Source organism: Pelobates fuscus, chromosome 3, assembly GCF_036172605.1.
Source record: "Pelobates fuscus isolate aPelFus1 chromosome 3, aPelFus1.pri, whole genome shotgun sequence".
In the NCBI taxonomy this organism is placed as follows: domain Eukaryota; kingdom Metazoa; phylum Chordata; class Amphibia; order Anura; family Pelobatidae; genus Pelobates; species Pelobates fuscus.
The window spans coordinates 252,521,438-252,543,777 of record NC_086319.1 but is presented as its reverse complement, the minus strand read 5'-3'; the positions used below and the strand labels follow the sequence as shown (position 1 = coordinate 252,543,777).

General features: G+C 39.9%; 1 protein-coding gene and 1 long non-coding RNA gene across 2 annotated transcripts in view; both read left to right on the top strand.

Annotated features, from left to right (window-relative positions):
* The window catches only part of PRRT4 (proline rich transmembrane protein 4), a 48,200-nt gene extending 26,192 nt beyond the window's left edge, over nt 1–22,008 (top strand). The window contains exon 3 of the mRNA XM_063448339.1: nt 19,283–22,008. Coding sequence (XP_063304409.1) covers nt 19,283–21,210 — 1,928 coding nt within the window. The 3' untranslated portion in view covers nt 21,211–22,008. The remainder of the gene's footprint in view (nt 1–19,282) is intronic.
* The window catches only part of LOC134602893 (uncharacterized), a 249,144-nt gene that overhangs the window by 225,557 nt on the left and 1,247 nt on the right, over nt 1–22,340 (top strand). The gene's annotated exons all lie outside the window — the stretch shown is intronic.

The window sequence follows — 22,340 nt, the reverse complement described above, 5'->3', positions numbered from 1 at the left end:
TCCATTTGAAATGTTAGGAGACATGATATTCATAAATGATGCCAATTGTTATTGGGGGCAGTGGAGTTACAGGTATGTTCCATTATGCCATGCAGCTCATTTTGTATGCAAAAAAAGGGCTACTCATTTGTTCTTGCCCCTCAGGCCAAAAGTTGCCAGTCCTCCCCTGTGTAGGATTTGTGAGACAGGGAAGTGTGTTTGTAGAAAAACAGAGACTAGCCTGCTACTGATGGGGTAGAATTATCTGGTGAAAACTTCAATTCAAGGAATGCTGAAAACTTCTATGAATTCTAGGCACCATTGTTACATGTGATGCATCAATAACTTGTCAAATGTTGAAATGGGAGGCGAAACCTAGCATTTTTTTCTGTTTGACACTCACAATTGCCTATTTAGGTTGTCTATTCTCTAAAAAAACAAGAAATGCATGGCAATCAATGTATTGGGTAAGGCATGACAATCAGAAAGTTTATAGTGAATAACCTGTATTTTATTACACCGTGTTCTATAGAATTCAATGCCGTCAGTACTTTTAAAGGTAATCTGAACATCATAACCTCAGATGTTGATGATAAAAGCACAAATGGTAGTCACGCAGCAACAGTAACAGTTTCTTTTGTAATTTTTTCATAATACATGCAGTCAATTAAATACATTTTCCTGCGTTCCTGCTTCCTACATAAGCACAATGACTAAATAAGATAATACAACTATGAAAGGATGCTGCCTGTTCTACTTGTTTGCTAACGTCATAATTTTCCCAAACAACCTCAAGTTATATGTGTAATTTTAAAACAAAGCATCACTAGGTCACGAACTGACAAAAATAACAAATGTAATTTTAGTTAAATGTGCCGTTGGATTGTTTAGATACCTCAGTAGTAAAGGTAAATAACATTTGTGTTAGATCTGCTGGCGTCAAAGTCTAGAACTATTATGCTGTTGCTAAGGGGTAACTTAGGATCCCTTGAGATTTCAACAATCTAAAGCGCACAAAAACTGGGTTGTTACATCATGTACTAAACACAGATTTGTAGTGGATTAAAATCCAAATTACAAAATATAAAGAATAATGATTCGGAAAAATACTGCCACTGCTTGTACAGTGCATTCAGAAAATATTCAGACTGCTACATTTTTGTTAACAGTTTTTATCCAGATAAACTTACCCAGATAAAAAGTCACCTGACCTCTCTTGATGCAAAAGTTGAGATTGAGGAAACTGAGATCTAACTGTCGGGCCAGCAACTAAGAACGGCAGAGATAGCGGCCACAAGAAAAAAAAATATGCTCCATGAACTTAGAAGACAAGTTGAAGACCTTGATAATAGAGGCCAGTGGAACAATGTAAGGATTCAAGGCCTATCTGATGGGAATCCTGTTGCGGAAATGCTTGAAGCACTATTTAAGGAGATCTTAGGACTAGATGCACCAGTCTCCATACCACTGGCAGGGCCTATAGAGCACTCCATTCCTGCCCCCCCCCCCCGCCCCAAGTGGATGGCCTGCCACAAGATGTGATCTACTGCTTCCATGCATAATGTCATTAGCCAGGTGCACTCCTGCGATACAATTCAAAGGATTGACAATCTCTCCCTGTTGCCCTTGACTGGGGTTTCCGTTCAGCCTGCAGGCCAGACTAGGAGACATCTGGCAAGTTATACAATAGCCTTAAGATGTCCCACGCTACCTCTGAGCTTTGCACCTCACAGCATTATCGGTGCCCAACTGGATCCTTAACCACGCGGATGCTCATAGAGTGGCTGCTAATGAGGGTCACTGGCAACTGCCACTTTGCGCAGTGCAGAGGAGGACCAGAGGGACCCGAGGAATAAGCAGTTACTTCCACAAATTGTTGCCTTCAATTTTTGAAGACAAACAAAGCAGTCACTTGTGATGTGGATAACAAGATACCAAACAAATGTTCTGCTGCAGAGGTGTAGGATCCCAATGCTCATGGTATAGATTATCATTTATTTTTTATTTTTGTACGATTTCTGTTTTTTGTTTTCATTTTGGAAGAATGCCATTACTATTTTTACATTCCTAGGGGAAAGAAAAAAAAATATTATTTTCTTTTTTTCCTAAAGGTGGCTTGTTGGGCCCACAAAACTAACAGAAACATAGAATGTGACGGCAGATAAGAGCCATTCGGCCCATCTAGTCTGCCCAGTTTTCTTAATACTTACATTAGTATCTTGTATCTATGATAGCCTTATGTCTATCCCACGCATGCTTAAACTCCCCCAATGTGTTAACCTCTACCACTTTGCTGGAAGGCTATTCCATGCATCCACTACCTTCTCAGTAAAGTAATACTTCCTGATAATATTTTAAAATCTGATCATTTAAGTCTATGTCCTCTTGTGGTGGTAGTTTTTCTTGTTTTAAATATACTCTCTTCTTTTAATAAAGCAGTGTACTGTCCATGCACCTCTTGGGTGAGGGGTATTGGGATATGAGGATGTTTGGAGTCCACCAACTTACTGTGGAGATGCCAGGTATATTCCACTGCTAGGCTTTTTTGTCACAAGCCTCCCCTCAATTTTTTTATTTTATTTTTTACAATTTACGCCTCTACAATTTGCTCAAGTAATACATCACGCTAGCACCTGGCACGGAGTACAAGTGGGACTTGGTAACCTACAGGACTGTAGCGTACAAGTGGATCTGGTTCTACATGTAAGCCATTTGGGGAGGGGAATGGGATTTAACAGGAGAGGAAGAATTCAGGCCAAACCTGTGTAGGATGCTGATATGATTTCTTACAGCATTCACCAATGATCTCACTAATATCATGTTTTTGCTTTCATTTTAGTGTTTATGCCACCTTACTTTTATAATAAGTCAGACAGAAGCCCCCATGCAATGATTAATGTATGAGTATTGTAATGTTATATAGACCATTCGGAGAGAGTCATCCCCGCTACTCCTCCATGTACATGTACATTAAGCAATCACATATACTGATAAAATATAATCCAATGGCATAACCATCTGTTTTTTTTTAACTATAAATGTTACTAGCTTCCCAGGTACAAGAGTACTGACACGAGAATATGTGGTATTGGTCAAGATAATTTAAGGGAGGCAGAAATTAGAGAGTGCTTACCGCCAGGGCCGTTATTGTAATCAACTTGGTCGGGGAGCCACTGGAGCACTTTTGATAGCATCAGAGATGGGATGGCTTACGCTCCACCTCTGGCTGCAATTAGGCGGGACTGCTCTTGATACACCCTTCAAGAAATCACAACATGATAGCTCATAAACGGTCATGCGCCAAATATTTACTGCCAAATAGAGAGTCATGAATGAATGGTACAGACTGTCCCTCAGTCTTGTCCCGGGGGCATATGCACAGAAACAGGTCTGGTGAAGGGGGATTTGACTCATATTGTGGACTTTCTTTCCTCACATTTTCCCTCAAATTGTGATGTCATCATCACAATTTTATATATTTAGGTTTTAGGGTAATTTTGTGTCCCACCCACTTTGTTTTTGTTTGTTTCTTTCTCTTTCCCTCTTGTCTCTTTCGACCATCCTTTCTTGGCAATGGAGCGTTTCTCTCCTATCCTTTTGCACCTATGGACTAATAATGTCCATGGATTGAATTTCCCTGAACGACGCTCTGAACTTTAAGGCTTTGGGCACAAAGGGTATCAGTGGCTTTCTTACAAGAAATGCACTTTAGGAAGGCATCAGCTCCTGCACTGAGGGATAGGAGCTTCCCCACTGGGGTTGTGGGTAATAACAGAGATTCCAAAAAAAACAGAGTTGCTGTTTTGCACAAACGATACAATTCAACTGCACAGCAATGTTAGAAGACCCATTGAGCAATTTCCTATTTATAAAAGGCACTATAGCAGGCTGTCCTTACACTTTTGCTTGTTTGGAGAAGTTCCGGAAGGCTTAATGATAGTAGCGGGAGATCTTAACATTGCCCTCGACTACAAAGGGGACACATCGAGAGGTCAAAGCACAATCCTATTCCACAATATCAACCACATTAATGGAGATTTACAGGGGTGGGCTTGGCAGACTGCTGGAGTGTGGAGCATCTTGAAGGGATGGTAGGGATTATCTACTAATGGCACAAGAATTCTTGCCACTTTTATTATCCTCAGACATTTGATCGGCTACCTGTTTAATACATTCCTCAGTCTTTGTGGAGCTGTCCCCACTGCACAGACCACGTGGCAGCCAATGCAAACGTAATGAAAATCTAATAATATTTTGCTACAGCTATTGAGTAGACAGGGGCTGACCTCACTTAAGTATTTTGCTGAAATTTAAACACCTGATGTGTCCTCACTGACATCCAGGAGGTACGCAAATGTATGATATCCGGGCACTATATTAACCCATTAACGCTGTTAGGGCACATCATGCCACCCTGCACATGATGTAGCGATTACATGGCCAGAACGCCAGTCTGCACAACTGCCTGTAGGGGAACTGCCTGGGTTGTCAGGCAGTGAGCTTTGTCTGGTGTATGCAGGCTGTATGTTGTGTGTGTATGATGTGTGCTGACCGTATGGTGTGTGTGTGTCTGGTGTGTTTTAACAATATAGTGTGTGTGTCTGGTGTGGACTGAGTATATGATGTGTGTAAGTGTTTGATGTGTGCTGACAGTATGGTGTGTGTGTGTCTGGTGTGTTCTAACAATATAGTGTGTGTGTCTGGTGTGGACTGAGTATATGATGTGTGTAAGTGTTTGATGTGTGCTGACAGTATGGTGTGTGTGTGTCTGGTGTGTACTAACAATATAGTATGTGTGTCTGGTGTGGACTGACTATATGATGTGTGTAAGTGTTTGGTGTGTGCTGGCAGTATGGTGTGTGTGTGTCTGGTGTGTACTAACAATATAGTATGTGTGTCTGGTGTGGACTGACTATATGATGTGTGTGCTGGCAGTATGGTGTGTGTGTGTGTCTGGTGTGTAATAACAATATAGTGTGTGTGTCTGGTGTATACTGACTATATGATGTGTGTAAGTGTTTGATGTGTGCTGACAGTATGGTGTGTGTGTGTGTGTCTGGTGTGTACTAACAATATAGTGTGTGTGTCTGGTGTGGACTGACTATATGATGTGTGTAAGTGTTTGGTGTGTGCTGGCTATTTATTTGTGTTTCTACCTAAACTACCTGACTTAAACTGTCACTACCTGACCTACATGACTTAAACTTGACACCACTGTTACTATGTCCAGCAATGGACAGATCATATACAGCGTTGGTTAGAATGTGAACACTTTGCAAATATATATACGGTATATTCACCAACAGTCAAAGTCTCTATATATTAGGTAAATAAGTTGCTGCAGAGGGCAATTGGAGTCATCTGGATTGCATATTGTTTTAAAATTATTAACTTATTAACGTGACATGACCATATTTATACTGTATGGGAAATGTCCTTGTTTTTTGCCTACCTTCTCTTTCCATAGTAAATTACATCAACATAATCATTTTCATGCCAATTAGGAAGCTGCTCGTAAGCGGAAAGTGGATTATGAATGAGGGTTGATTTATCACTGAACCCATGCCGTCTGGACTTAGGTGTCTGGCTGACATCTCCTATCTCTTGCTTATTTTATACACAGATGAACATTTGTTTCCCCATCCCCCAATGGAAAATTATATCAATCGCTTGGGTGGTCTGGAAATAAAACTTGTTGTCTGATTAAATCATAGTTGTTTCTAGATCTCCAGCCATGTGCACCGAGTTATATAGACACTGACTGGTCTGGTTACACGTGTCTTCTGACAGTCATATTCAAAGTAATAACCTGCCATCAAAACAGCCACAGATAATCACTATAAGCACACATTAGAGAAGAGCTACTTATTGCATGTTCTATTACTCAGTAAAATGCCAATTTCTGCCTTTTTAATCTTAACTTGTTAATCAATGCCAAATATATATAAATATATAAATATATAACATTAATGGTCAGATAATTATGTGATAAGTGGAAATGCTCCTTGTAGCAAATAACCAAATCAAGAGTCAGGTCATCTGTCCCCAAGTACAACCTGGGGACCATGATCAGGCAGACTAGTGCAATATATTTGCCTGCTACTAGTGTTAGGGACCTTCATCAACAACATTTAACTGACTCTAATGTCAGGTATACTTATTCAGTGTACTTACCTATGTTTTTCTAATTATCAATGCTAGATATTTCCAGCATTATCAACTGAAATTGCACTTCTCCAGGTCCTCAAATTTCTCCGCATCCACTGTATTTGAACCTCGCTTCAGTTGACTCAACAATATTCTAATTGGTCTGCTTGACTAGCATTTCTCCCCTTTATTAACAAATGTGCTTGATTTTGTTTTGTCATTTGCTGTTCCCTCAACCAATGCTATCCTTGGCTTCTCATCATCACCAAAATAACATTTTACATCATTACCCAAATTTACATGACACTGGACACTCGATTCTACTATACTTTCACTGTTGTGCTTATATTCTCTCTTGGGTGCCCTCTTTTTTTCTGCCTTTAACGTTTCGTAGAATCTTTCCATGAAGCCACTATCTTTTGGAAAATTGCTGGTCTTCTAAAGACTCTTGCCATATGAGATAGCTTAAACAGTCCCCAAAAACTCACCTCTTCAAAGGATGTTACCACTTGTGCTATAAAATTGACTAAAGGAACAGTCAAATAATAACAAAATAACATTATATTGTATACAACAACAAGAAGAACAAAAACCAAAATCTAGTTTGCAAAAATGATGTGAATCACTCTAACAGTATTTTTCAATGAAGTTGGATGACTCTAATTTCCAATTACAATATGAAAATAAAATAAAAGTATTATATAAAAGTCAAAATGAGTAAATAAGCCAAGAGGCTGATGAATTGCACTTATAGCAGACTTAGTGCTGCTCTGACTGTAATCGCTCAAACAGATTTTTGGTGATTTAGCCAAGCGAAGTTCCAATCCAAAACATCTAAAAGGAAATAGAAAGCATTGAAGGCTTTTAGTCAAAATATCAATTTTTATTAAAAACAGTATATAATATAATTTAAAGATAAGTGAGTAATTTCCCATATCACCATAATATGTGTGCATGATAGCTGTATGAATCACAGCCATTTCACTTTTCACCCCTCGATCTTGGCGATAGCAGCTAGCTTCTAGGAGATGTGGCCACACAGACACAAGCAATGACGAGCTTCACTAACAATTCGTCTAACCCCTTACGTTATTCTTCATAGTTCAATCCCCTTCCTCATTCTAGCTGGCCTCCTTCCCACCTGTCCCTATCAGTCCAGCTTATCTGACCTAGTTTTCTCCCTTTTATTGCATTCTCCCATCAATTGTACTTATTGCCTGACAACAATCAGTTTTACTTTTCAAGATTTCCACCTGATTCTGTTTAATGTTCTAATTTAGAACTGTATGACCACTGATTTATGAAATGTGCACAGAAGTATGATATATATGATATGTAACCTAAATCAATAAATATGTCATCATTTTTAGATTGCATAGACTAGTGCACAAAATTCCCTTCAACACCAGGCAGCAACACCAGACCTTCATATATCATCAGACTATTGGACGCAATGTATCTAACTTTAACAATAGTCAGGAATTCTGTCTTGTTCGTTTGTCTGCTTGTTAGCAAGCACAGACTACAAATGAGATTGACAGCAGTACAATCTGTTACCTGCATTTTTAAGTTTGAACAGCAAAGGGAGATGGGTTCTGTCACAAGGTAAAAATAACTTAATTTTAAGATGAGATGACAGTTCTCCATCTGGTACCACCTGTGACATTTTGCTTAAATGAACATTGCAAGGGCTATAACCACCACAAATACACTACATCATCCAGAGTGTACATCAACTGCTCGCTCTCAGCCAATGAGCTAAGCCCTGCTGTAGTGGTTGTGGTGCTTGGTGTGTTTCTTTAACATATGTGCAGGTCTGATTATGAAGCTGTAAAAGTAATATATGTAAATACAATAAAATAACCTATTAGATGGCTTTGATTTTAAAGCTTGTATACTGGTGTTAAAAGGAAAACTGTCACCTCCAAAATATTTTTACTATAATAATAATTTCATTAAAGTGACACTACAGACATAAAGGGACACTATAGTCACCAGAACAACTACAGCTTCTTGCATTTGTTCTGGTGAGTAGAATCATTCCCTTCAGGCCTTTTGCTGTAAACACTGTCTTTTCAGAGAAAATGCAGTGTTTACATTACAGCCTAGTGATAACTTCACTGGCCACTCCTCAGATGGCTGTTAGAGATCCTTCCTGGGTCATGGCTGCCTAAAATGCATCCAAACATTCAGTATCTCCTCCCTCTGCATGCAGACACTGAACTTTCCTCATAGAGATTCACTGATTTAATTCATCTCTATGAAGAGATGCTGATTGGCCAGGGCTGTGTTTGAATTGTGCTGTGGCTATGGAAATAGTATTACAATGCATTTTTTTAAAATCTATAGACAGAGACAAATGTTGAAATATTATTATTTTGCTATCTACCCTTCCTTCCTCTAATTGGTACTGAACACGCAGTGGATTGGACAAAATTCCCTATATGTTCATCACCATGCATTTCCACTCAATTTCCAAGGCTTCAAACAGTAAGTGAAAAAAGTATGTATCCTTATTACCTACTTTTCTCAATGGATTGTTACTGATAGGCTGATAAGCTGGGAGTAGCTGCTGCACCTGATTTGACTCTTCCTAAAAGAAGCCTCCGATATTGAGTGGAAATGTAGGGACAGAGTAACGGGGCACCAGTTTGCAGATTTTGGGTTTAAACAGTTCGTTAAAGGTTTACCCCTTCAGGTAAGAGGATGCTGGAAACCTCCTCGCACCATGACAACATTGTTGTGATTAAGTTGCCGAATTGTCCCTTTAAAAGTTAAGTTACTGTTTATTTTCATTATTTTTGCAACTTAAACCATTGTAAACCATATCACATACTGACATTTCAGCAGTATTTTCTATTTCTAACATAAATACTGCTGTTCAAACATTAAAGTAGAATGTTTGTCAGCAGGTCCCTTTGGGCTTTCATTTAAGCTTGATTCATACTGCACAATATTAAGAAATTCTCCCACAAGTCTTCATTAGTTAAAATGTTTGTTCAGGAAAAATATGGATTATCTCTCCTAGAGGGAAAGCAGATCCTGATCCACCTACACATTTAACCTATTCAGACTTTAGGAACAACACTATATAACAGTGAATGTATTTTATTTAAAAAAAAAATAGTAAGTATCAAGTACTATCAAGTAGTGGTGGGCTTAACACAAAATGGCCACGTGGTGAGACTGAATACCCACATTTGTTTGCTGAGACAGGGGATTCTAAGTAGCCTTAGCAAATTTAAAAATTTATTAAGGGTATCATACTCTGCTCTGGGATGGAGAGAACCTCTGTCAGCCTGAGGAAAAAATAAAATCAAACAAATTACTTAGCTAATGAACACTTTGTGTGCCTCTGCAAAATGACTACTATGCAAACACATACATGCAAATCTATGACCCAAAAGGGAGTTGCACAAAAAAGTAAAAGTAGAGCTCTGATACCCCTCCTAGCAGATGAAGCGCCAGGTGCTGAATAAGGAAATGGACAGCACCCACAGGGATAGCTTCAGGTAAGTATATCTGCCCTTTGCCGCACCCCTGGTCCAAGCAGGGATTTTGTCTTTGGGATCTTAGCAAAATACCCCTGAAGGTACCAGAGACACTTTATGAGGATACTCTAAGCACTATAATCATGCATTATTCATTGGACGACTCTCTCTGCCAGTGAATAATGTCCAAACTTGATATATTGATGAATGTTAAAGTACACTGCTCAAAAAAATAAAGCGAACACTTAAACAACACAATGTAACTCCAAGTCAATCACACTTCTGTGAAATCAAACTGTCCACTTAGGAAGCAACACTGAGTGACAATCAATTTCACATGCTGCTGTGCAAATGGGATAGACAACAGGTGGAAATTATAGGCAATTAGCAAGACACCCCCAATAAAGGAGTGGTTCTGCAGGTGGTGACCACAGACCACTTCTCAGTTTCTATGCTTCCTTACTGATGTTTTGGTCACTTTTGAATGCTGGCGATGCTTTCACTCTAGTGGTAGCATGAGACTAGGTCTACAACCTACACATGTGGCTTAGGTAGTGCAGCTCATCCAGGATGGCACATCAATGCGAGCTGTGGCAAGAAGGTTTGCTGTGTCTGTCAGAGTAGTGTCCAGAGCATGGAGGCACTACCAGGAGACAGGCCAGTACATCAGGAGACATGGAGAAGGCCGTAGGAGGGTAACAACCCAGCAGCAGGACCGCTACCTCTTCCTTTGTGCAAGGAGGAACAGGAGGAGCACTGCCAGAGCCCTGCAATGTGCATGTGTCTGCTCAAGCGGTCAGAAACAGTCTCCATGGGGGTGGTATGAGGGCCCGACGTCCACAGGTGGGGGTTGTGCTTACAGCCCAACACCGTGCAGGACGTTTGGCATTTGCCAGAGAACACCAAGATTGGCAAATTCGCCATTGGGGCCCTGTGCTCTTCACAAATGAAAGCAGGTTCACACTGAGCACATGTGACAGGCGTGACAGAGTCTGGAGACGCCGTGTAGAACGTTCTGCTGCCTGCAACATCCTCCAGCATGACCAGTTTGGCAGTGGGTCAGTAATGGTGTGGGGTGGTATTTCTTTGGGGGGCCACACAGCCCTCCATGTGCTCGCCAGAGGTAGCCTGACTGCCATTAGGTACCGAGATGAGATCCTCAGACCCCTTGTGAGACCATATGCTGGTGCGGTTGGCCCTGGGTTCCTCCTAATGCAAGACAATGCTAGACCTCATGTGGCTGGAGTGTGTCAGCAGTTCCTGCAAGACGAAGGCATTGATGCTATGGACTGGCCCGCCCATTCCCCAGACCTGAATCAAATTGAGCACATCTGGGACATCATGTCTCGCTCCACCCACCAATGTCACGTTGCACCACAGACTGTCCAGGAGTTGGCAGATGCTTTAGTCCAGGTCTGGGAGGAGATCCCTCAGGAGACCATCCACCATCTCATCAGGAGCATGCACAGACGTTGTAGGGAGGTCATACAGGCACGTGGAGGCCACACACACTACTGAGCCTCATTTTGAATTGTTTTAAGGACATTACATCAAAGTTGGATCAGCCTGTAGTGTGTTTTTCCACTTTAATTTTGAGTGTGACTCCAAATCCAGACCTCCATGGTTTGAAAAATTTGATTTCCATTTTTGTGTGATTTTTTTGTCAGCACATTCAACTATTTCAGATTTCAGAATAATATTTAATTTATTCAGATCTAGGATGTGTTATTTTTGTGTTCCCTTTATTTTTTTGAGCAGTATATTAACGTCAGGCAGACCGTCACAACCTTGGGCACCTTGGGCACCGGACAGAGCCAGAAAAGTGTCAAACTCACAAATGTCAAACATGCGGTTTGACAGCTTACCTTGGAATGGGGCTAGGGGGCCAGCCGACTGTAGTTATAATGATGCATCGAGTATCCTTTTAATAAAATATCAGAGTTTATTAACTAATTGTCTTACCTTTTCCATTATTTAAAAGAAAAATTTATATTCGCATGGAAGCAGAGGATTTAATACTAATATGCAGTGCATAACTAAACCCAGGAACATGAGTGTCCTGTTGCATTATGGAATTAATGGTGTCAGTCATTATTAAGTTACAAAATGCATGCTTGAAAAAAATAGTGTAGAATCAATACTTATTCATTTATTGCTTATAATCCAATTGCAGTATGAAGTGTATGTACAGTTCACATAAGGTGACACCAGCAGCTGCTTACAATATTGGCATGCCTTTTAAATGGAAAGTAAAAGATCAAGTTCCAGTTTTCATTTTTTTTTTGTAACTAGTTGGATCCAAGAGTGAATGAAGCAGAACACAGTCAGTGTATAGTATAAAACTTAAAACATTATAGAAAACTATCACAGTGTAAACAAAATATACTTCTTCACATTCCATAAATTCCATTCCATTCCATAACTAGGTTTGTACATTTTCGTGCATTTAGACATTCCATGCCACGTTCCGTTACAATAATATAATTAATACCCTATTAATGACATGGAGTTCACGGAAAGGAAACTCGATTACAGAAACATAAGATTTTTCCTTTAGACTCCTAAGTGGCTGCTGACCTCTCTTTTCCTCCAGCAATGTCATCGAGGAGGGTTTGCTTCCTTGTTGCTTGATTAATCCAAGGCTCCTCATAAAGGAGTATTGTGGACTGATGTGCATGCACAGGGTGTAGTCCCTGCATCCAATGCTTCCCACATGAAATAATTTAATCCAATACTTTCCCATCCCACTCAACTATCCCGGTGGGACTGTCACGTCTTTCAGGTCCTGTCCTGTTGTTTTGCTTTTTGGGACACCAGGGAACTGACTACAACAGTTGTAGCATGAGCATAAGATATGCTTGCGCTATGATCAGGGCACTAGGATACTGCAAGGAGCACTAAAACAGTGGACTGGCCTGAATGATATATATTCACACCAGGCTGGCTGACCTGCCATAAACTCTGATGAATCTGCCCTTTTCTGCGTGTGTCTACACTTTGGGGCAGAGCTAGTGGCGCAAACAGTGCCCCCTACGGGGAGTTATGCTTTCCTATGAGCTTGAATGTCATATGATCGAATGTCCTATGAGCTTGAATGTCATGTGATCGAATGTGCTATGAGCTAGATACAGGGATAGGCAACCATCGGCACTCCAGATGTTTTGGACTACATCCCCCATAATGCTCTTACACCCGTAATGCTGGCAAAGCATCATGGGAGGTGTAGTCTGGAGTGCCGAAGGTTGCCTATGCCTGAGCTAGAATGTCACGTGATCTAATTTTCTTGGCCATTGCAGTGGATGCTCCTCTAGTGGCTGTCTTGATGAAAGCCACCAGAGGAATTTTTAACCCTTCAAGGTAAACATTGCTATTTCTGCAAAACAACAATGTTTTACCTTGAAGGGCTAAACACACGGGAACACTGCACCCAGAACACGTTATTGAGCTAAAAGGGCCAGGCTGCCTTTAGTGGTCCTGTAACAGCTATCAGCAATGTGTGCACGTTGTTGGTTTTGTTGTGCATTGCATTCCATGTGAAAACTACATTTTCAGATACCAATCTCTCTTTTGCCTCTGCTTTAGCACTGGTGCTTATCTGGTAGAGCAGCACACTTTGCAGTCTTAGCTGTGGTCTGTCTCTTTACCTTTCACATCAGTGCTGTAAATTGCATCACCATGTCCTTCTCCTGCACTGATTAATATTCTGTATAGAATAGTATGCACAGGGGAGAAGAAGATAATGAAGACTCAGGGCACACATTTGTGCATATGCAGAGGTAGATAAGCATTATGCTGACACTTCTGAAAAAAACAACTTGTACCGTGTGTTGATTTTTTTTATATTTGTATAGCATGTAAAAAGATAAATAGAATTTTTAGAACAAACTTGGACATTTTTTTTATTGCAGATGGTATTTACTATCATAGTTGGAGATTACCGATTGAGCTATAAAAAAAAACAACATTTTTTAAATGTTTGACTGCTGGTGTCACATGGTCTCTACATGTATTGTGTATGATACCTGTGAATGTGGGCGTTGTACAGGTGCTAATTATTACAGCAAAAAAACACACAATAGGTGAAGCAATGTGAAGTATACATCTCTGTTACTTGATATGTTTTTCTGCAGGGAAAACAAAGAGAAAAGGTGTGTGTGTATGTATAAAGCACAATTAATAGAAAGTAATCACACTCACAAATTTAGAGACAGTTTCGCCACGTGGCTCAAGTGTATGGCACAGTAGGATGATATTGGTAGATCCTAATCCTCTTTTGAAAGATATTTTCCTTGAAACTATTCTGGTGATATCTCAACAGGAAAGGTTTCATAGCATAATACTGTATAATGCAAAATGATGTATATAAATAGAGGCACTCACATGGTTGCAAATGTTTGTAGCTTATTCATAATATACATGGTATTAAAATATCCAGGAGTCTTCCACAGGAATTATAACAAATCCTTTTATTGGTGCAGTAAAAGATAAAAACACATAAAAAATATGAAAATTAAATACAAATAAATTATGCCCAAAATGGAGAGGGAATAAATCCAGTGTCCAATGTCAATAACCAAAATGTGTTTTGCCTCCTATAGAGGCTTCTTCAGCTATGTTCCTGTCCTCTCTGAGCTTCCTTTTAAGTATTGGCAAGTTACGATCGAAATTTACATCCAGGATACCACTCTTCCATCCTGGAACTTAGGTTGCGTTCCATCTTCTGGAGTTCGAGTCTCAGAGTGATGGTTGCGTCACTTCTGGCGTGACAGACGTTCCAGTTGGAAAGCATCCTCTGTGACCCGTTCCAACTCGAATATCCGTCGTGCCAGAAGTGATGCGATCATCCCTCTGCATATTTAGGCGCTAATTAGACAAAAAGTAGTATTCTCTACATTGCTCCACCTAATGTGTGTATTTTTGCTGTATGGTCACTAACCCTGTATGTGCTAAATTTTAAATTGTTGCACATAGAGACTCCAAGCACCATGATCACTTTAAAACACTAAAGTGAGCATGGTGCTTGTAATAATCCTTAAAGGTGGCTTGAACATACTGCTTTATGTTACTGATGATGTCTCATTAGTCAAGGCATCTTCTTAGTAAGTGCAGTAAAAATACCCTACATGCTTGAGTAGTAAATTTATGGTGAGTACACTCATGTATGCCCTTTGGTTACCATTGCACATAGCACTAAGTTTCCCCCCCCCCCCCCTCATTGTACTCTGTCGTTGTGCCGGGCCAGTCTCATATATCATTCATATCAAAGAATTAAAATGGTTATTAAAAAAAAAAAAATAGAACTCATAGCTAACATTTATTTATCAGTCCTTCTCCCAAAAGGATTCAACAAGACAGTCCAAAATTTGGGCTCCTGTTTTGCCAGGTATATTCGCTGGTGTTCCATTTCTGGGAACACCAGCGAGAGCGCATCGTTGGCTTTAAATTAGCTCTGCATCTGGGATACTAGACCTTCAGGAAACAAACTAATTCCTTTCTCCTCAGTCCCCAGCTGTTTTTTTCCTCTTCTCTTTCATTTCAGCTCTTTTCTGACATCTGCTATAACTCTTCTCTTTATTTCTTTTTCTCTTAATAAAGATCAGACCACTCCATGTAAAGTTCTTTATATATCCTTGGATTCCCTTTGCCTCCGTTAGCATGTTTATTATGTTGCATTAGGTTAAAATTTCCAGACCTTTTAATTCCAAAAACAATGCAATATAGTGCAAGGATTTTTGGCTAATATATACAGCCTTCAAATATGTTTTGTGTTATAAACAGCTATCATTAAAGGGATTCTAAAGTGTAAGGAATACAAAAATGGTATATTTTACACTATAGTGCCTTCTGGTCCACCCCTCCTCCCCCCACCACCACAGCATGGAAAGGTTTAAAAAAAAAAAAAAAAAAAAACGGGACTGGGACCCAGAGGGCATTATGGAATCGCAGTGCCACTCTTCGCCAAAAGTACTTAACTACCAGGAAGTGCCTCTGGTGGCTGTCTGATTGACATTCGACCATGATTGCACCTTGTGTGCGCATGATAGGACTGCGAATACGAGTGTGGCGTCACGATATGTTACGGCATGAGAACCTGTAAGTTAGAGGGCTTGGGGGTGTGACTTAAAGCTGGGCTTCTAAGCCCTCTAATTCGTTTACTACAGGGTATTGAGGGGGCAGGTGAGGGAAGGCAGGACTGCAGACACTATGACAACTTCATTAAAATGTTGTAAAATTGTCTACAGTGTCCCTTTAAGTATTAATACATTGATTTAAATTAATATTTGGTGAAAGCCACTATATGAAACTCCACTGTGTTGTCGGAATTACATCTTTTTCACCAGTACACGAGACCTAGAATGCTGGTCAAGCACAAATGATGGCAAAGCTAAATATATCCTGATGTCCTTAGAGTTTCCATGAGCACCAGTTTTGGCACCATGTGGTTACCATAACTAAGCTATCTGGAAGAGTGTCAATCCCAGTTTACGTATTTTGGCTGTACACTGCTACTTTACACAGTTAGGTGTCAATTTTCATTTTTTAAGTTGGAGGGATAATTCTGACAGCTAGAACTGTATGAATATCCAGATTAGATCCAAGTACTTTCTGGTTTGCATTAAGAGGAATGACTAATCCAATCATTTGTCCCAATGTGAGGCTGTTGGTATGACCTTTCATAACCTATTATTTCATTATTCCAAAACATATACTAGTCCAAAACAGCAAAGGAGGAAAAAAAGAAAAGAAATATGGCAAGCTTCACAGTTTCCTCTTTGCTACATTGCACTTCTTTATTGTTTCAATATGCATCGTCCCTTATTATGTTCTATTTTAATTTTGACGTAATCCTGTACACTACATGTGAGAGATTTTAACAAAAAAAACAGAGCTTTTTACAGAACCTAAACCCCATCTTGTCGCCTGATGCAGAGGTTTTCCTTCACCATTATCCATCCAACCTGAACATTGGATATTGATAGGCTGCAAGACTTATATCAGTCAATCAATGTAATTCATGTTGGACAGAATTGACACTACCCAAATACAAATGTATTTATTTACAAAAATATTTAGTAGATATACCTCAAATAAAAACATGCACGCATTTCAGTATGCATTTTTTCATTGAGGGTATAACTAAAAACAGCTTGCAAAAGCTGTAGATCTCTCGACTGCAGTCTTTACAAGCCCTCCTCTTCTAATCCCACCCAGACATTCTGTGGCTAGTGGCTATCCAATCACAGACTTCTCAATGCAGCTCAGTTGAGACGTCTTTGCAAGGCAGGTGCTCTGGGCAAGCCTGCTAGCTCTTGAGTTTAACTCCACTGACTAACCAAACCAGGAAGTAACAGGACCAGCTGTCTGATTGACAGCCAGGGAGGTGTAACCAGGCTAACACCTCTCCTACACAACTGACTGCTTGGGAGAATTTCCCCAGTGCATTATGTCAACGAGCTAGCTTCAATGCCAGTAAATCATGTCTGAAAGGAGTGACTCTACTTGTATACTCCAGTGTTCCACAGTGAAATAATTACATCCAGTACATCACATTCAAATTAGTTCCTGTGAAGGAGATCAGGAGAAGCAACTCGAGGAGGAAGGGGAGGAACCATCAATTTATATTTTGATTTATTAAACATTTAAATAATTATTAGCTGCACTTTTTAATTGTTACTGAATTCGCCAACAAATTATTTCCTTCCAGACACAATGATATCATACAAAGTACCCAACTCTCTCCCTGTGTACTCCTTTCTCCAGAAAATGCCTACTTCGGTGTTTCACCAACTGGCAAAACACAACATGAATATTTATTTAAGCTGCTGTTAAGAAGGAGGCTTGGCATTGGCTCTAAGCTCCTTATGGCCAAGGATGCAGTAATTGTGCTCTAACAACCTAGTATTTAAAAACCCTACATGAACATAGAATTGTCCTTTCATCTGTTGATAGCAACAATCCTACATACTAGATCGGGGGTGTCAAAACACATTTGTTCTAGGGATCCAAATTGTCCACCGAAATAGGTATGGAGGGTCACATGCATAAAATTTCTATATGTATATACACATGAGCAGACAAGACCGTAAGTAGGCACTTACTTCACATAAAGTCATAAATGCAATTTATTTCTTTCTTACAACAATAAAAAAATGTCCATTTGTGTGTAGTGTTGGCGTTTGAATGCAGTTGTGTGTTAGTATGTACTATTGCAGCTTGAATGCAATGATGTGTTTGTGTGTAGTGTTGACAGTAGAATGCAAGAGTATATCTATGCGTAGTGTTAGCGCATGAAGTTGTCTGTGTGTAGTGTGTGCGTTTGAATGCAGGGGTATGTTTGTGTGCATTGTTGGTGTATGCACTGCCACACACACCAATACACATACTGACACAAATACACAAACACACTTACATGGTTATTTACTAAAGTGAGAATTCAGAGTGAGATCAAAGTCAATTTCATATTTTAGGCAAAATGAGCCAAAATGGAGTTGGAGGATTTTTCCAGTTTGGCTATTTTGACCTTAAATGTGAAATTCTCTTTGAATTCCCACTTTAGTGAATGACCCTGTTACACACATATAGATACACAATTACAGATACACACTATCAAAGATATGTACACACATTCAGATACACACAGGTACACAAACACACATATATAAGTGACAATTAATAGCTTTAGCCACCCTCATGTATCCTTTGTTTTTGGGTGCAGGAGGTTAGTATCCCTAGATTCTAGTGGGACTTGGCTGGTCAAGGCCGGTGGGATTCTGTAGTTCCAGACTTAATCTCCCCCCTCCTGTGAGTGTGTGTGTCTGCTCCTGTCTTCCAGCATGGCCTTCAGCAAGCTGGGAGGAAGTGACCTGAAATCACTTCCTCCTACTTGGCCTTGGGGGGAAACTAACACTATGACAGGGCCCAGTCTGGTGCCCAATTAAAGAGCTGTTGGGTGTCCCAACACTAAAGGATCACCCAGGGGCAAGTAACGGGTTACACAAATAAACAACCTCTTTTTATACGCTTACCTGATTTCGGTGCTGAAGTCCCTGGGTGCTGGGCTCCTTCGATTTCGTCAGCCGATGAAGGGACCTATTGCGTATGCTGCACGCATTAGGCTTTCTCCATAGGAAATAATTGACTCAATGCTTTGCTTTGGGGTTTTAGAAGATGGACATCCAGCGTTGTTTCACTCAGTCAAAATCCATGAAAGGCCAGGAAACACCTCTAGTGGCTGTCTGGGAGACAACCTCTAGAAGCGGTCTTAACCCTGCAGTGTAAACATTGCAGTTTCTCTGAAACTGCAATGTTTGCTGCTGCAGGACTAAGTGGACAGGGATAGGGAACCCAGACCACTTCAATCAGATGATGTGGTCTGGGTGTCTATAGTGTCCCTCTAATGCTTTATATTTTAATATGGAGAATGTAAAAGTGTCAAGGAAACATATTTTTATATGGAAAACAGAATACGCTATTTTTAATTTTCTGTTCTACACTTTAAAGAAGATTTGTAAGGCTTGTAAACTCAATCTATATAATATTGGTCACAACTATTTAAAACCAATGTCATGCCAAACACAACATCTTGCACTTGTGATATTTTGCATTTAACTTTTAGACAATTTCAATCCTCTTTTACTAATGTATGTTTTATTTTTTTATTTCAGATGCTGTTCTTGTTCCACTTGGCTCCACTTTAGCAGTCGATCCTCCTGAATTCTGGGATTGTGATTCTAATCCTGAAAATTGTAACTTCACAGCTACACTGAGCTCTACTCCATATGAAGTAGATCCTACTGTCAATGGACGCTCTTCTATCCTATCTTCTCCACCAATCTTCATTACCCTACACTCTGACTGGAATACATCAGTGGCTGATTGGGGAGTTGCTTGGGAAGCCCTTGTATATGGCTCTGTAGGTCTTTTTGGGACAGTGGCTTTACTTGCCCTTCTCTCATTCTTCTGCCTTGTGTTCCGATGTCCATCAGGGAGCTTTTACTTTGCAATCTTACACCTACTTTTAATCGCTATTAGTAGCAGTAGAGCTTTTGCTCTGTTTTATGATGCATATGGCCATCAAGACAGACTCCCAGTTTTCACAGCCTTGCTCCTTCATGACCTGGCCTTTCCATGCATGACCTCAAGCTTTGGTATTGCTTTCCTGTTGCTTTCCTCAAGATGTCGTTTACAGCATTCCACCCCCAGATTTCCTAGACTCTGTATTCTAAGTGCTGTAGTATTCCTTCACTTCATGGTTGCTGTCGGTGCTGTGGTAATTGTGGATCTATTGCAACAGTTTCTATTTCTACTACTTGTTTCTCGAGGAGTATATGTAGTCCTTACTGTTCTACTTTCACTCTCATTTTTTATTTTTTATTGCGTAGTGAAAAACCAAAACACCCAAATTTATGACCTCAAGAGCTCTACTCCTCCAACTGAATATACCAACGGATGTCCATTTGCAGACTCAAAAGATTGGAACAGGGTGGTTTGCACTGTTTTGGTGTCTGCCTTTTTCGGCCTTTTGAACGCTGGTCTACAATTATATGCAATGCTCTATGCATTGGGTTATGGAGGATCTATTGTTTTTGGTCCTTGGCCTTGGTGGGCTTTCCAGTTGAGTTCTAGTGTTTGCGAAGTGGGCGTGTGCCTTCCCCTTGCTGTAGTAGGTGCTTACCCACTCTTCTGTGCCAACAACATAGGAAGAACAAACTGCTGGACAAAGCTATTCCATCTTTCTCCCAGTCACGTTACAATGAAGGCACCCATTTTGGCCTCCAACTCCCAGTGGGCATCCTCACAGCATGAAAAGTTGATCTGTGACACCATTGTCAGAAGTGACTCTGAGTTCTTCCCACTGTACACACTGGTAGAGAAGCGAATGAGCGTTGGGGAGGAACTGAGCTTGATATACCACAGCAGTAAAAGCCTTGAGGTGCCAGGTCTGAACCTCTACAATGGTTCAAAGACACCTTCATTCATTAGTGTTCAGATGGACAGTGACTCCACGGTCGATTTCCGGCCCCCATCTCCAATAAACTTGCGCCGCAGCATTGATGAAGCATTATTCAGTGAGTCACTGATACCCCAAAGCCTTTTCCATGGTACTACTTTATCAAGCAGTTTATCCCTCACGGTCAGGAGTGCAACACAGCTGGAAGACTGCGTATTCAAAGAGAAGGCAGCGGACAGGGGGCTTTACAGGACTTCTTCTTGCATGGAAATAGAAGCAGGTCTGCCAATAATAGAGCCTGCCATCACCAGCACAATCAAGCAAGATACTGCAGGAACCTCTTACCTAGGGACATGGAAGGGAGAGGAGAGCACCACAAGTTCTCTGTGTAAGATGTCTCTCGATGGGTCATCCCTGGTGCTGTGTTCCAGCCCTGAGCATGCAGGCACATTCACTTACAGTTCCGAAAAGAAGCATGAATCTAATCGTCAATCTCAGGGAGTATATCATACCCTGTCTCCTCCATCCCAGGAGTCCTTGGATGTTACAACCAATACGGAAAACAGCTTAAGAGAGAATTTAATAGATGTTTTTGGACCCATAGATTCTCTGAGTGTTGGAAGTGATACCATTGACCTTTGAATGCGACTAACGTTTTGGGAAGAGGACCTAATGGGACTTAATGGCTGCAGGGCATGCTAGTTTGCAGAGCTTTCTGTAAAAGCAAACCAAGCAGATATGTATATAATACATATTTTTAGGCAGAAGTTGTATTTATTTATCACCAAGAAGTTCTATTGATGTACTGGTAAAAATATTATTATAAATGTCAAGTAATTTTTATTCATAGTTTTGTTATTGGTTACCATATATTTCCTAAACTGTGCCATTGCTTCAACATAGTACTTTATAATGTTTCCAAATTATATTTTATTAAGATAAAACTTCTAGTGATCCTGTGCTGCCCAAATATTGAGGAAATGCTGTATATAAATCAGATAGCTGGGAGGGTGAATCATTTTACATCAGTGATATAAAACAATATAATATATTTTTAAGTAGATTGATCATTAAAAAAACTCATAATGTTACTAACTGAGCTACAACCCATCTCTACAGCAACGTTCTATTATTCCATATAAATACACCTATAACAATTTGTTGGTTACAAACACTATACACATTATAGTACAAGGTTAGGCTACTTTTAATTATGCTGGATGTTTATTCTGTATTATTTCTTTGAATAACCATTTTGTTCTATTAATCCATCTCTTATTCTCCTTCACCCCCAACCAGCGGTTTCCTTATTTTTTTAACATTTCTAGAATAGATAGTGTTTTTAAAAACAGATAGTGTTCAGGTCCAGCCATCTTCACACTACTTTTTCTCAATTATAACCCATTGTTCTTATTGTACCAAAGTATATTTTATGCTACTCCCCATGACATTTAAAATTTGTCAGTTTAAGAAAAAAGAAAAAAAAAAAAATATATATATATATATATATTTATTTTAGTTATTCTTCAATAGTCTGACTCTTCAGTAGTCTTACTGCCAAAACATTTGCAAGTCAGACTTTTTTTTACACTTTACGCTATGCAAAATCAAAAGCAGCAGGTCTCAAAGCTCATAAGACCCTTGTAATATCTTATTGTGAAATATGATGAACAGTGGGTCCAAATTTATACTGCAAATATGTTTAGTATTTCAGGGAATGACAATACTCACTACCTGACCAATTCAGAGGGACTGCATGAACTAGTCTGGCT